Genomic DNA, 15,047 nt, shown 5'->3' with positions numbered 1-15,047 from the left:
ACAAGATGTTTAGAGAAGTATTAAGGATAAAGACTGTGTCGTCCATTGATCACTCATCCGTTCTAAGACACAATCGTTTGTTTCCCGTATCAGAGCCGGTCAGAATATTTAACAGCACTAGACTTGAGGGAACTCATTTGCACAGGTGTGTCCATCTGTCTGATAATCTCACGTCATGTTGAATTTGCATCTCTGTCTCATAAAAATTCCCCACTTAAGCTGACAGCACACTTAATGGCATGAGCCGGGCTGCTGCCTGGGCCTGTGACGGTGTTTTCATCCAGTTCACACTTTGACTGAATGTGTTTTTTAGCATTCTAATTAAGTTTATTTAAACATAACTTAATTTAAATCACTTTCAAGTCATGCTGAGGTCCTCTACTGGGCCCCGGCCTCCTGCGTGATGTTGATGTTTTCAGACTGACCACATTCACGTTTTATTAATCATTGTTACTCATTGTATTTCTAGACTCTGATTTTGTCCACCTGTCTTCCAATGTCCTGTATATAAAGGAGAGCTGTGTTTAGTGTTACAGGAACAGTGTTGTATCATTTCACCAGAGAATCGAACCGCAGACTAATTACAAGACCCTGTTTTAAAACCGGAGGTTGGGATAACATGTTGTGGAGGGATGTTAAGATTTAGTTTTCATTCTCTGGGTTCTCATAGTCTCCGTTCACCATTTGAGTCAGCACTTTTTGTCCTTTCTTCTCTCCGTTCTGCATTGTGTTGTTTCTTCTGTTCAGGGAGTTGTTTTCCAATAAATTCAATTGTGGCAGTAGGAGGCGTCCGCTGAGAGCACCATTCAACAAACCTGAAAAATGGCCTGCTGGCTCTCTGCTCTCATTTCTGCTGATCTGAGATGTCCTGTACCGAAGACAAGCAAAGAAACAATTGCTGAGAATGATGTGAAAACACGACCGACCCTTTTAACTGAGCATTTACTGCATTAGTCCTGTAAAAACTCGTTTCAACGATTAAGGGGATTTCTGAGAGGTTACATTCGCCTCTCTCCTGCTGATCGAAATGAAAGAACGAACATTTGATTCCCTTTTCCAGTGTGACTAAAAGCCTGTGTATAGTGTGAAGCTTGTTGATCGTGTTGGTTTTGTGTGTTTTGCAGGAACTCCACGTACTGTATGAAAGTATCGATGTCGCTCACGGTGGCCGAGAACAACTCAGGTCTCTGTTACAACTCCAAGATGAGGTACTTTGAGAAGGCCGAGCTGAGTAAGAGCAAAGACATCCTCTGTCCTGACATAGATGACTACATACAGTCCGGAAAAGACCCAGAGATCACCTGGTACAAGGTACGATCACGTACTGTATTCACCATTGTTCAAACATGTTAGTTTAGGTGTCGTTTATTTTTACTGTAAAACTCTTCAGTTTGTTTCCATCCCATCATCTTCATCTCCATCTCACCAAAAACACGCTTATGCAGTTTTCGTTCAGAGTTGGAAATAGAAGCTATTAGGCAGAAAACAGACCTTTCATCAATCCTGAAGTCCTGAGGCAAAGAAGATGAGACGGAGAAAATGGAGAGGAAAGTTGTGCGAGTTGGTCAGTTTCTGCCAGCCGTAAGACTACACTAGCACTAATTCATCTGAAGTAGATGAGTGTCAAATTAAATGTCTGCTGCACTTTAGTTTCCGGCTAAATTGAATCAAAGACAGATGATCTCTGTGGATATTCGAGCAGGAAACATGACTGGATTTAGTTAGCATGAAAGTAAACTGCTTCATCCTGCACAGTTTGAGGTAGAGGCGGGCGATGAACCGCAGTGTGAGCAGTCTGATTCTCCAACAAACGACTCATTTGATCTGGTTCTTTAAATGAATCATGTTTATATCAGTTTTTATACCGTGGCTACATATAAATTGAGATAATTGACCTGCTTGCAAAGATGTTTCGCTTACAGCTCTTGAATCATTTCCTTCTTCTTCTAAAAACATTTTTAATATCTTGTAGTGTTACTGACAATTAAAAACCCTTCATCTTTGTCAGTTATGTCTTTGCTGACATTAAGACTGGTTAACTGCAGCACAGTTCATGCATCATCTTCTCATGGTTCACTGCTTTGATAATGAACTCATCTGCTCATCTACATGGAAAATAATAAGTGGTAAATAACTGATTGACAGGCATTTTGGCAGGCGTTGCCAAGGCAACAATTCATAGATGAAATTCTAGCTGTTGTCACAACACTGTCAAGTGTGAAATCAGTAATGCTGCAGTCTGTTGACAGCATTGAAAGCCGCCCACTTATTTATTAACGTGTCATTCCAATGAAATGAGATCACAGCCGCATTAAACACCGGATCTGTTTATGGATGTAGGAATGCCGGCCGAAACAGTGGAGACAGAGCATCGTCAGGAAGGCGGATGTGCTCTCCATCAAAGACGTGCGGGAAGACGACATTGGAAATTACACGTGCGAATTACAGTTTGGGAGTTTTGTGGTGAGGAGGACCACTGATCTGTCCGTCACAGGTAAGATGTTCTTCTAAACCAGGGCTGTCCAGTCCTGCTCCTGGAGGGCCAGCGTTCTGCAGAGGGTCGACCCTAAATGAACGCACCTGGACCAGCTAGTCAGTGTCTTCAGGATCATGTCCAGGCGGGTGTGTTGGATCTAAACTCTGCAGGGACGAGGTCCTCCGGGAGCAGGACTGGACACTGCTGTTCTCAGAGATTTTAATTAATGTTACACCTGTCCTATAGTTTGGATCTGATCTGAAATGATCCGTATGTGAGATGAATGAATATGTTTTGATGGATTGTGTGTGTTAGGGTTACAGTCTCGATGGCAGCATGAGAAATCAGCCCTAGATCTGATCCTGCATTGCTGTGGCCCGCCTATAACGGCTGCCATGATCTTCATGTAGTCTGATATTAAGCTGAACAGGAAGTGCTCGTGCACAGCAGGAAACAGCGTTATGAGCATCAGCTTGGCTGCTCTTCAAAAGTCCACTGATCAGTTTATTTCGTTTACTTTCAGGCTCGGCTGATAAAGGACACACACGTCCTTCCTGCTGTTTTAGGTTTAGAAAAAGGTTGTGCAAAATTCAGTTCAAGTGAGAATTTGAATTGAATTGGTCACAACACATAGGAAGTTGAATTGGAATAATTCAGAGATGCAGATGATGCATTCTGGGAAATGGAGTGATCTTTCATTTATTCAGTGTATTACTGTATACAAATTCAGATTGCAGTTTTGCATCCTGTTTGCTACTTCAGGAATTGAATCAGCTTTTATAAGGCGCTCCCAGTTCAGTTACAGTGCTGGAAACAGACGGTGAAATTAAAGGTTGATGGTCCATCTTTTGATCATCTTTCACTGTCGTGGTCTCTCAGGTCAAGCCTGTTATCAGCTGTCATTTAATTCACGGCCCGTCTGGAGGTTCTGTCTGTGATGAGCAGCCTGTGTTCCTGAGTCACTCTCTCTGTTTCAGTTTATGGTGCTTTACTAGCATGACAAATATTTTTACATGCGTATTGCTAAAGCATTGGCAGTGTTGCTGCGTGCAGTTAAAACAGTTAACATGAGAATAGTCCAAAGCATAAACATGCATTAAGAAAGAAAATAAAACAGTGTCATTGACAAAGAAATATAAAATGGATGACATTAAAGAATATGATTACAAGTAGATTAAATAAAAGTCATTCTATTAATGCGATGATAGGAAAGAGCATTGGTGAACTGTGTTGGAGACACAGACTGGAGTTGGTCACTCGTGACAGACGGACACATGCAGACGTCTGCACATTCCCTCTGAGAGACCAGCAGCTTCTCACTGTTTGACAGAGACTCAAAATTCTGATGTGTGTGTTTCATTTTGTGGTAGAACTTTGTGGCAGCCATGTTGGCCCATCTCTATAGAGGGCCGCTGTCCTGCTGAGTTTAGCTCCATCCCTAATCAAACACACCTGGAAAATCTCACCAAAGTCTTCAGGATTACTTGACAATTACAGACAGGAGTGTTAGATTAGGGCTGGAGGGAAACTCCATCGTGATGTTGTGTCTCTGTTGTAAGTTTGCGTCCAGTGAGTCTGAACCTGCTCAAGTTACTCTCCGTGTTTTATCTGAGCACTGATAGTCTGTCATTTTGTTTTGTTTAGGGTCAGAAATCATTGACTCTAACCAAATGAATGAGGTAATTGTGTTTCGTTTGTGCTGTAGTTTGTTTGAATCTAATGGGTCAGTGTTGTTGGTGTGATGGTGGTCAGGAGATGTTAGTGAAGCAACTGAGACAGGATCAGCTAAAGACAGAGCTCTCGGGAAGGCACATGTATCAAGTATCTTCAAGAATCTGCCTAACATGACCTATTATGCAGAAATATTTCAACTTCAGCTTGTTAAAGGATTGACTTGAGTTCACCCAAAAATTAAAATTGTGTCATCATTTACTCAACCTCATGTCGTTCCAAACCCGTAAGACTTTCGTTCATCTTTGCAACACAAATGAAGATATTTTTAATAAAATCTGAGTGATTTCTGTCCCTCCACTGACAGACAGCTAGGCAACCATCACTTTGATGCTTCAAAAGTTCATATAGAGATCATAAAACTAATCCATATGAATTTAGCCGTTTAGTCCAAACTTTCTGAAGAGACTCGATCGCTTTATATGATGAACAGATTGAAATTAGGCTTTTATTCACATATAAACATTCATCAACGCACACAACAGTTATGGTAAGTTTGAACCAATGAGGTTTGCTTTCACAACTCAAGCATGTTCGGTTGAGCTTATGTTTATGTTTGCTGATGCTGATCAGTGTTTATATGTGAATAAAAGATGATGGAGAGCAGATCATTCAGGCGAAATCTGACATAAACAACGGACAATATATAAATATTTCATGGATTTAACGCTTTTGTTAAAAGCGTTAATATGCAGAGCTCTTTTCCTCGGGATTGTACTACATATTAAAGAGGACCTATTGTGCAAAATTTACTTTTACATGGTGTTTGAACATAAATCTGTATCGGCAGTGTGTGTACACAACCACTCTATAATGGTGTAATGGTATAATGTTTTACATTATGGCAGATTATCCGAGGCAGGAGCTGTACAGGTTCCTCCCTCTTTTGGAAAGCGGGGCTGGGTGGGGATTTACAAATGGGCATTTAAAACATGGTCTGTGGGGTATTTTGAGCTGAAACTTCACAGACACATTCTATGGACACCAGATATTACTTATATTACGTCTTGTGAAAGGGGCATAATAGGTCCCCTTTAAAGATGACGGGTTCATGTCCGTCACTCCTTCTGACCTGATGGTCTGAGTCTCTCTCATTGTGTTTCTAATACTAAATGTGTTCTTACATGAGCTGTCAGTTACCCAGACAGCATCTGATTTCATGCAGCCCTGTTGGAAGAAAAGATGTTTTTGTGGTTGGGATAATGTAGGCATCAGCACCTGCTGGTAGATGCTGTAACTACACCATCTGTGGGCAACAAGCATCTTTCTCTATTGATAGACATTCAGAAGTGTCCTGTGTTTGGAACTTTTTTGCCAGCAACCTGCAAATTGCAAGGTGAAAGCACATCATGTGCAGTTTTGCCGTCTCGTTGAGGCCAGTATTCACAGACCTCTGAACTGTTGTTCAGCAAGGAGGATCCTCTGTGTTCATTTTTCACTGTTTACCAAACAGCCAGATTCAGCTCATTAATATGCATCACTTATAAAAATGGCTTATCTACTTCCTATAGGACATCAGCTTAAGATCCTCGTCCTGGTGCCCGACTAATGAAAACAGATGATTATACTTATTGAGTTTGTGTCATGGATTTGGCCCTTGTGTGTCTCACAGTAAGTGCTTAAAAACATGTTCCCGAATGGAGGGTAGAGATAGATTTATTTTTCTTTTATAGAAAGAGATGGAAATCTTTAGGCATGTGATGAACTCCCTCTGGACCTTCATAAAAACTCCATATCAATTGTAGCACAAAACTCTAATATCCAACTGCGAGTTTATTGTCCACAATGTCTTTACCATGTACTCTAAGTTACGTTCTTTACAATATGAACAATAATATGATCTACTAGCCTATTTCTGATGTCAAAGCTTTGAAAGATTGACATTTTGAATAAATGCTTTTGTCTGTTGAACCTGCAGATCAGCATCAGACAGAACATACATGTTATTTAGTCATGGTCAGTTTTCTTTATTTTCTCATCAGGAGCATTCATATTTGTACAACTCTGGTACAAGTTCTGGTTCTTTAATCAGGTTTGGGAAGCATCATTCTAACAGTGCTGATATTTAGTATAACCTCTTGCCTGTGCTTGTCCAGAACTGCTCGGAATGGGATTCTGCCACCATGTAAAACCCGGAGAGGAGCTGGAGTGGAGTAGAAACCTCTCCAGGATAGGCAGATGTTTGTCCGAGTGGAAGTTACTCGGATGGTACAGAGAGTAAATGAGACACTTGCTTCCACAAATGTTTTTTTGAGCCATAAATTCCATGTGACTGATCGTTCAGTACATGAGATCTCGTCGCTCTGATATATTCCCTGAGAAATGTAGCTTCATGCTCCTGGTATGTGCTTCAAATGCTGAAGCATCTGTTTATTTCTCCTATTTGTGATAGTGATAATACAGTTTTGGTATTATTTTATAATGCGATAGGAAGTGAGTGGGTTACTATTGGGATTTTGCCAGAGAAATATGGATCTGCAGATCCTGCAGCTCAGAGAGGATTCTCTTCAGATGAGCCGTTATATAACAGCGCCGCACGTCACGCCGGAGAGCTGGAAGAAAGATCCGGCTCATCGTGTGCAGGTAAACATCTGAGTACACAGCAGTGTCCGTCAATTCTGCCGTTTTATTCTGCGGGTTACTCTGATTATCACATGAAAGGTGGGGGGAGGGGCTTAATTATTCACTTAATTGAGTAAAATTAGTGTGTGCCGAGGGCTCAACGGTCTGAAGAAACACAGCTCTATTTCAGGCAGTGGTTTGGAGGAAACAGAAGTGAACGCTGAAGCATTTGAGTGTGTTTGTGCAGGCGGAGCGGAGACATATTTCCCCATCCTCTCTCTCTCCAGGAACAGTGAAGCTCATCCCACATAAAAATCAATATTTAATGTCTACATTTTATTATGATTTTTTTCTCTTGTGCTTTTCTAATATGAGCTTAGATGATTCAGTGCTCACTTTGTGTGTGATATTAGTGTGCGTTGTGTTGTTTGTGGCGCCCCACGTCACCTGTCAGCTGAACTTCAGATCTGTCACTCAAACTGCTGTCGTCGTAGCAACAGAGTGGAAAATAATGAGAGATATTCCCACCTTATGGTTCCTGTACTGCCATATTACATGTGAGAGGGAGGGAGGTAGGGAGGAAAAGTGAGGGAAATGAAGAGAACAGCTGCAGTAGAAAGAGGGAGAGAAACAGACGACGAAGGGTTGATGCAGAGAGAAGAAAAATATGGCTGAAGTGAGAAAGAGAGAGAGAGAGAGAGAGAGAGAGAGAGAGAGAGAGAGAGAGAGAGCGCGTTTGGAGTATTCAGTATGATGGATGACCAAGTGATCAATGCCAGCGATCTGTCATGTGGCTCATTTTCATAAATACATTACTGATGGAGTCGCTCATCCAGCGGCAGCTCTCTGTACAGGGTTAAACGCCGGCGACCCTCTTCATATACAACACCACTCCACATTTCTCTCTGTCGTCTCGTCAGGACGTTTACATGAAGCTACAGCAGGCTTTATGTACTTGAGCTGCAGTCAACATCTCTCTATCCATGTGGACGTGACATGATGCCTAACTGAATATTTGAAGGATTAAATGCTGTCGCAGTCCGTTAACTTGTACTGTATATACTGGGTTAGGATAAACTGTGTGTACTGAATATACGCCGAGCTGCAATCGCATTATCATTATATTCACAAAAATCAGACTGATACGATTTCAGTGGGACTAAAGCATTTATGTGACATTGTCAAATGTAGTGCACTAGTCTGACTGAAATGTCCACATACTTCCACAGAGTTCACCTGTTAAATCTGACTGGATAAATCGACTCAATCACAACATATGGATATGAGCTTAGGAGTTATTGTTTTCATGTTAAATCACCGTAAAGCTGCTTTGAAACAATCTGTATTGTAAAAAGCGTTATAAAAATAAAGATGACTTGACTTGACAAACCTTTTTTCACAAGAATTTGCATAAACTTAGCGATCGAGTTTCACGGGGTGCTGATCAGATTATTTCAGACTGAGCCATCCATGGCCTACCTTTATCTCTCACACACACACACACACATACACGTTTGTTTTTGTGAATTGTGGGGACATTCCATAGACGTAATGGTTTTTATACTGTACAAACCGTATTTTCTATCCCCCTACACTACCCCTAAACTTACCCATCACAGGAAACTGTGCACATTTTTACTTTCTCACAAAAACTCATTCTGTATGATTTATAAGCCTTTTGAAAAATGGGGACATGGAGTAATGTCCTCATAAGTCATCCTCTCCTTGTAATACCTGTGTCATACCCATGTCATTATACAAATTTGTGTACTGATATGTTACAAAAACACGCACACATATACACACACACACGCATATGTGGATAGTTACATGCTCTCTGAGAGCTTCACCATCAGTGCTTGATGTCAGACAGGGAGATTTCTATGTCCCTCTGATCAAACATACTAACTACACATCTCACATTCATGTTTGACATCACACACACAAACACACATGACAGACGTGTGTATGAGAGTCTGTTTGAATATTATCCTAGATTAAGCAAACAATATAGTGTGAGGATTGCACTGAAGAACGGCCCTGTGATGATGGGATGTGAAGGAACTGTTACAGTGAACGGGATTTTCAAGAACAATCTGGACATTTATGTTGTTTAATATTACCCTGTGACGTCTTGTTTATCCAGAATCTTCTAAATGGACAAAAACTGATGAGTGGTCTGAAGACACGAGGATCCGGCAGGAGATAGAAACTCATTTTGAAGGGAAACTAAAAGAAAAGTTGAGACTTTGTGCAGCGCCTGTCGTCCTGATGTGTGTCAGGGCTTTGTGATGAGGAGGCACTTTTCCTCTAAGCTCAGAGTAGTTTTAAATAAATGAGCGGCGAGGCCGCGGCCAGCGTGGAGGAGAATGTCTAATGTGGTTATATTTAGAACTCATTAGTGAGGCCTGGCCAAATGAAGGGCTGTTTTAAAGTGTTCTTCATTAATTACACAGGATCCTCCATCTTGATGGAGTGCGAGTGAGATGAGTTCTGGATTCTAAGAACCATATTCAGGTCAAAGAGATCCATACAGAGATTTGCACATGATATTGACAGTTGGGTTGACAGCGAGCGGCCTGCCTTCACGTGTGCAGAACGACCATGTGGCCTTAAAGCGGAGCTTCTCAACCTTTTCCATTCCAAGGCCTCCATATAGGATGAGATATTCGCTCTGCTGTCATTATGACAAAACTGCTTGTTTCCCAAACTGGGAATGTCAGTATATGAATTAACAATTCATTTCAAGAACTGCATGTTAAAAAAAGAAATGTGATTTCAGTTCACTTCTTGACTACGTATTTTAGCACTTTAATTGACTTTGATTATTTTAATATATTATTAATAATTGTTATTCATTGAAATAATCTGGACGCCTGCTGAGGCCCCGGTTGAGAATCAGCACGAGAAGTATACCTCCTTTAGTCCCAGAATGCATTGCGATGAGCTCATGAAAAACGTTATAAGTTGATGTTTTCCAAGAACCATTTTTCTTTCTATTATTGTGCTTATGACAGCGTTTTAGTTATCAACATATTAGCATATTATCATATGCTTCTGGAGACGAGCAGCATTAGTGTGGTGATTCAGATGATTTGTTTAGGTCAGTGGACATTGAGGCTACTAGGGTTTGGAAAAGACTTGATTTATGAATGTTTTACTGTGAATGTAGTGTGTTTGTAGGCTGAATACAGTGTTCATTTACAGTAAAAAGTCATGACAATCACAGTATAGTCCGTAAGACATGAAGACACTTCATACTCCTCAGCGGTTATGTATGTATGTTATGTATGTATGTTATGTATGTTGTTATGTTTGTCGCAGCATTCAGGGCGGCTCTGATGAGGCTTTCAGTGCTGCTGGTACAGTAAGCTGCTCAGCTCTCACATCCTGCTCTTTCTGTTTTTGATGACACATTTTCCTAGTTCTGCTACTTCCTGTGAGTGACAGTGACAGTTTTTTTCTCTAGTATACCAGTATGCATTGATGCACGGAGCTACAATTCAAACAGAAAAGCAGAAATGTGTTCTATTTAAATATTTTTCTGATAAGCAGAGACCATCCAGTTTTCCATCCAACTTGCATCAGACTAATTAGACCTGAAACCGTTGTGTTCATCCTGACCCATGACCAGTACATTAATACCGCCCAATTATTCTCATTAGTAGTTGGATGAGACACACCTCACAGTTGGCATCCTGGGAAACCAGAATGGAGTCCAGAATTATGTGGCCCAGATTAGGGTTCGACACTCTGGACTCGCTGGTCTGGTGAGACAGAGACATGTCGTCTGTGTGAAGGTGATGGTGTGTCCTCCTGTCTCTGTCTTCCTGAAATGCTTGAGCTTTATAAATCAAGTGCATGTGGTTAAAGGTTTTATATATGAAACTGCATATGACTGCTATCCCCTCCACATTTCTCTCTCTCACTCTCTCTCTCTTTCTCATTTTTAATCCTCCTCTCACAGAAAGCACTCTGCACATGTCTTAAAAGTGAGTCAGTGAATAAAAGGCCGTTTGATGATTTTTTTTTTTTTTTTTAATTCTAGCTGCACTTTCATTGCTGTGTGAAATGAATATCTTTGCTAACAGCTGTCCAAAGGAGGTGTAGTGTGCTCTCTGATCTGTTTAAAACAGCTACAGGTCCACATGAATGCACTGTTTCCATCCTTTCAGCCATTAATGGCTGTTAACATGTTCCATTTTCTCTATGAATCACAATCTGAGTGTGTGATGGTGAGTTTAGTGGCTTCCATTCAGTTTGCTTTGAAAGGAGTTTTGGGGTGTGGCTAGGGGTGGAGCTAGAGATGTAATTTGGGGTGTGTTTAGAGGTGGAGCTAGAGGCACGGTTCAGGGTGGAGTTTGACCGTCTAGATTGCAGCCAATATTATATTACGTGTTGTGTGTTAAAATACACACATTCTTTGAGCTCAGCATGTGTCCATATTCCTGTGCAGAATGCATTCATTGTTTCCATTTCATTCTCTCCTGCGAATGATAAGTGTTAATGGAGTATGTGTAGATGTCAGCTGTCTCATGAATTCATACATCTGGGATCTTTAATGACGATCACACATCATCAATTAATGCGTCTCAAATTATCACTCAATTTGTGTCTCAGCGTTCAGGGTGTTAAACTGCTGTTAATGAAACTCAAAAACACTTTGCTTTCACACCAACAGGTTTTCTGCCTTTTTTAAACCTTCTTTTGGGAAACACTCAGTGTTTCCATCTTCAAATCCACCTCTTAACACTATGATATCAGACATCCATTCAACTACAAACATATGAAAGAATGATTCAGTGACCTTGAGATTTTGATTTTCCAACATAATTTACTGTGATTGTTTAGATGGCTCTACTGCCTCTATAGATTCATTTGGAAACTACAGGCAATAACCTCTCATCAAAATAAGATGCAGACAATGAATGATAATGTCAAGATATGTCAGGCATATTTTATGTTTTCAAGGTGTTGGTTTATTTATGAAATTCAGCGGTACATCATTGAAGAAAGAATCTGACATGAGAGAAGAAGGGAAGTGCTTTATTTTTATGCTCCAGACCTGCCCAAACTTTAACTCTGTTTTTTCCAAGATGGAGTAATTGGCTCTCAGGCAGAGCTTGAGTCTCGAGCTGTCAGTAAACACATCATCTCTATATAATTGAACACTTTCCTGTAGTTTTAATAGCACATTGTTTCAATGGCAAGTGGAACAGACCTCATTCGTCCTTCCGTTTGCTTTTCTAAGGGAAATAAGTCTTATTTGGCTCATTTGTGTGTGAGGTTTTCTTAGGACAAGTCAAACTTCTAAAAAAGAAACACTCCAGGCTGTAAAGCCCCTCACCCAACTTCTTCCAAAGCATATTGCAGGTGGCGAAAGGTCTGGACCGACGGAGCAGGACTCTCCTTCATGTTTGTATGGACTGTGAGCGACTGTATAAATAATTCAGACTAAAGCTGTGTCATGTGACAGAGACACATTCTCCCGTCTGGATGCAATAGGCTTTGTGTGTCATACGGAGGGGTCAGATACACGAACCCAGTTTCTGTCTCTTAATGGGAGCGACGGGTTACATTAGACATAATCATTTCTGTGTGGTGTCTTCAGCCCCAGCAGGCTGTAATTTTCACCTCCACGGCCCCTCTGCCACATGACAGCTGCTGGAGCCGTGACACTATCATTTTCCCTCCTGTTTCTCCAGCTCTCGCTGACCTGTGCGATCATACATGAGCGGCAGTTCTCGCACCACCTCTGCCCTTGTGTTTTTATTATTTTATTAATGGCTGTCACCAATGCCATTAGTTCTTCTGTTGGAGGTTCAGTTTTCTCTTTACTAACATCCATGTTCACTTATTTGTTTGTTTGTTGCACATATTATTACAAATTATATATATATATATATATATATACAGTATATACCGATCAGACATAACATTATGAGCACTGACAGGTGAAGTGAATAAGGAAGGAACAGTGGTGAACCGGGACAGGGTCATGGGCGGCCAAGGCTCATTGATGCACGTGGGGAGCGAAGGCTGGCCCGTGTGGTCCGATCCAACAGACGAGCTACTATAGCTCAAATTGCTCAAGAAGTTAATGCTGGTTCTGATAGAAAGGTGTCAAAATACACAGTGCATCAGTTTGTTACATATGGAGCTGCATAGCTGCAGACCAGTCAGGGTGCCCATGCTGACCCCTGTCCACTGCCAAAAGGCAAAACATTTAGAGTAACATAACATTGGAGTTCAAATTGAATTTTTCATCATGAATATGTTTTATATTGTTGTCAGTGTCTCTCTGTCTCAGTGGGTTAGTTGTGGTGTTACACACACACAGCATGTGTTGTTGTTGTTGTGAACGGGTCTCTGGCCGTGTGCCCTGAATGTGCTGCTAAAACAAACTGACCTGTTTGAGCAGGTGGACAGGCTGGCAGTGTCCGTCTCTGAGCGTTAGCCCTGTGTGTGTGTGTGTGTGTGTGTGTGTGTGTATCAGTCCAGTAGTCCACATGTACCGTCAGCGTCCCTCACATGTTCCTCTCTGTATATCTCTCCATCACTCCTCCTGTTGTCCATCTGCATGGACACACTTTTAATTTTCTCATTTATGATTATTCCATGTTTGATAAACATTTAACCACCATTAAAAAGATTCATTCATTCACTGGCAAACTAAATGAGCATAAATCTTTTCTCAGCTCTTGTTGAGTTTAATGAGAGCGACCGCGGTCTTCTGATGTGCCAGGTGTTTGTTCAGATCCTCCATCACTGCAGCATTTGTTTCAGCTAGTGAAGTTTGTCAAGGGCAGAACTGAACGTGTCAGTGTTCACTTTAATGTTCTACTGAAGAGAACAGATGGCTAATGTGTGACGCTCACATCTGATTGGCCAGCTGAGATTTCAAGATAAAAACTAGAGAGAAAGAGAGTGAGACAGACAGAGAGAGTTTCCCTCTGAGCAGCCCAAACATTTATAATCTCCTGCAAACATCTTGTAGATTTATGGAGTTGAAGCCGTCTGTTATCTGACATCTTTGTGTGTTTTGTTGAGGCACAGACAGTGACATTCATGCATATTCATTCAATTAAAACAATCAAGTGCCTCTTTCTGATTTCCACTATAAACTCTCGACACGAGTGGTGTCTCTTCAGAAACAACACACTTCTTCATGCTGCAGCGAGAGGGACATTTACTCTATCTCTTAATTAAAGATCATATCACATCATTTTCTTCACAAGAGAAGAAAAATTCACTTCAAAGAAAGAGTGAGAAAAATCATTTCTGTAAGTTCACCAACTGAAAATGAGGCAAAGTTATTTGCATGAGAAAGATTGACGTTTTTAATATCCACTGCAGCGGCGGCAGGATTGGCGTGACTGAGCCGTCAGCGGCTGAAGAAAGAACACCGTGTGCCGCAGCCATCCAGAGCATCGTCCTCATTATTGAGAAAACAATGCGTAATTAAAGTAATCATGATTAATTACCATTCGCTCACCACTTGCACATCTGCTTAATTATAAGTTTGGAAAATTCCTTCGCATCTGAATTCAGATTTGTGTGATGCTTGTTCTGATGTGGTGTTGATGGTTTAGAGCATCCTGCTCGTTTCTGAAGTCTGAAGACGACTGGATTTGTAAACAGCTGGATGTTCGTCCGTTGTTTTAATTACACAGAAGCGCATGAGAATTGCCTGTCATTGCAGGGAGGAATGAAGCCCAAAGCTAAACGTTTACATCACACAAGGCCGCTGCTGAGAAGGCAGTATACAGTGACTTACGGGAATCGATAGAGCATTTTCCCTCTGTGCTTCATAAAGGTCTCAGCGTTTGCCCCGTTACAGACGTCTAGAGGGCTGCTGGACTGCAGTAGGTGGGCTAGCAGGGTGAATGAACATGTTCATTAAGGGAACGTGCTGACAACTAAAGCCGCTTTAACCGTCAGACACCCGGGAGTCCCCGGAGAGGAACCCTCGGTGGAGAAGCGGGGCGTTAACCACAGTGTCAAAGCAGGTGGAATAATTAAGAAAAAAGAGAGAGCTCATTTAAAAGGGCTAAATCATGGCTGTAAGTTAATTACGTTGCCTTACCTTACAAAAGAAATGGCTGCACCAGGGGAGTGCGATGGATTTCCTTTTAAGGAAGCTCCCGGCTCATTAGCAAACAGCCACTTTTGAAAAGGAGCACGAAATAAGCTGCCTGACGGCCCGCAATTTGATTGACAGGTCAGTCCTCACCTGACGTCATTCATTTTGTGTTGTTCTAGAGGAGAGGTTGACAAT

General features: G+C 41.4%; 1 protein-coding gene across 6 annotated transcripts in view; it reads left to right on the top strand.

Moving 5' to 3' along the window:
• Nucleotides 1-15,047, top strand: part of il1rapl1b (interleukin 1 receptor accessory protein-like 1b) — a 137,581-nt gene that overhangs the window by 63,673 nt on the left and 58,861 nt on the right. For all 6 annotated transcript variants that reach the window (XM_051913330.1, XM_051913327.1, XM_051913326.1 and 3 more), the window contains 2 exons: nucleotides 1,125-1,311; nucleotides 2,341-2,494. In XM_051913330.1, coding sequence (XP_051769290.1) covers nucleotides 1,125-1,311; nucleotides 2,341-2,494 — 341 coding nt within the window. The remainder of the gene's footprint in view (nucleotides 1-1,124; nucleotides 1,312-2,340; nucleotides 2,495-15,047) is intronic.

The sequence above is a fragment of the Ctenopharyngodon idella genome, chromosome 11 (genome assembly GCF_019924925.1).
Source record: "Ctenopharyngodon idella isolate HZGC_01 chromosome 11, HZGC01, whole genome shotgun sequence".
Classification (NCBI taxonomy): domain Eukaryota; kingdom Metazoa; phylum Chordata; class Actinopteri; order Cypriniformes; family Xenocyprididae; genus Ctenopharyngodon; species Ctenopharyngodon idella.
This window is presented reverse-complemented; position numbering and strand designations above follow the sequence as displayed.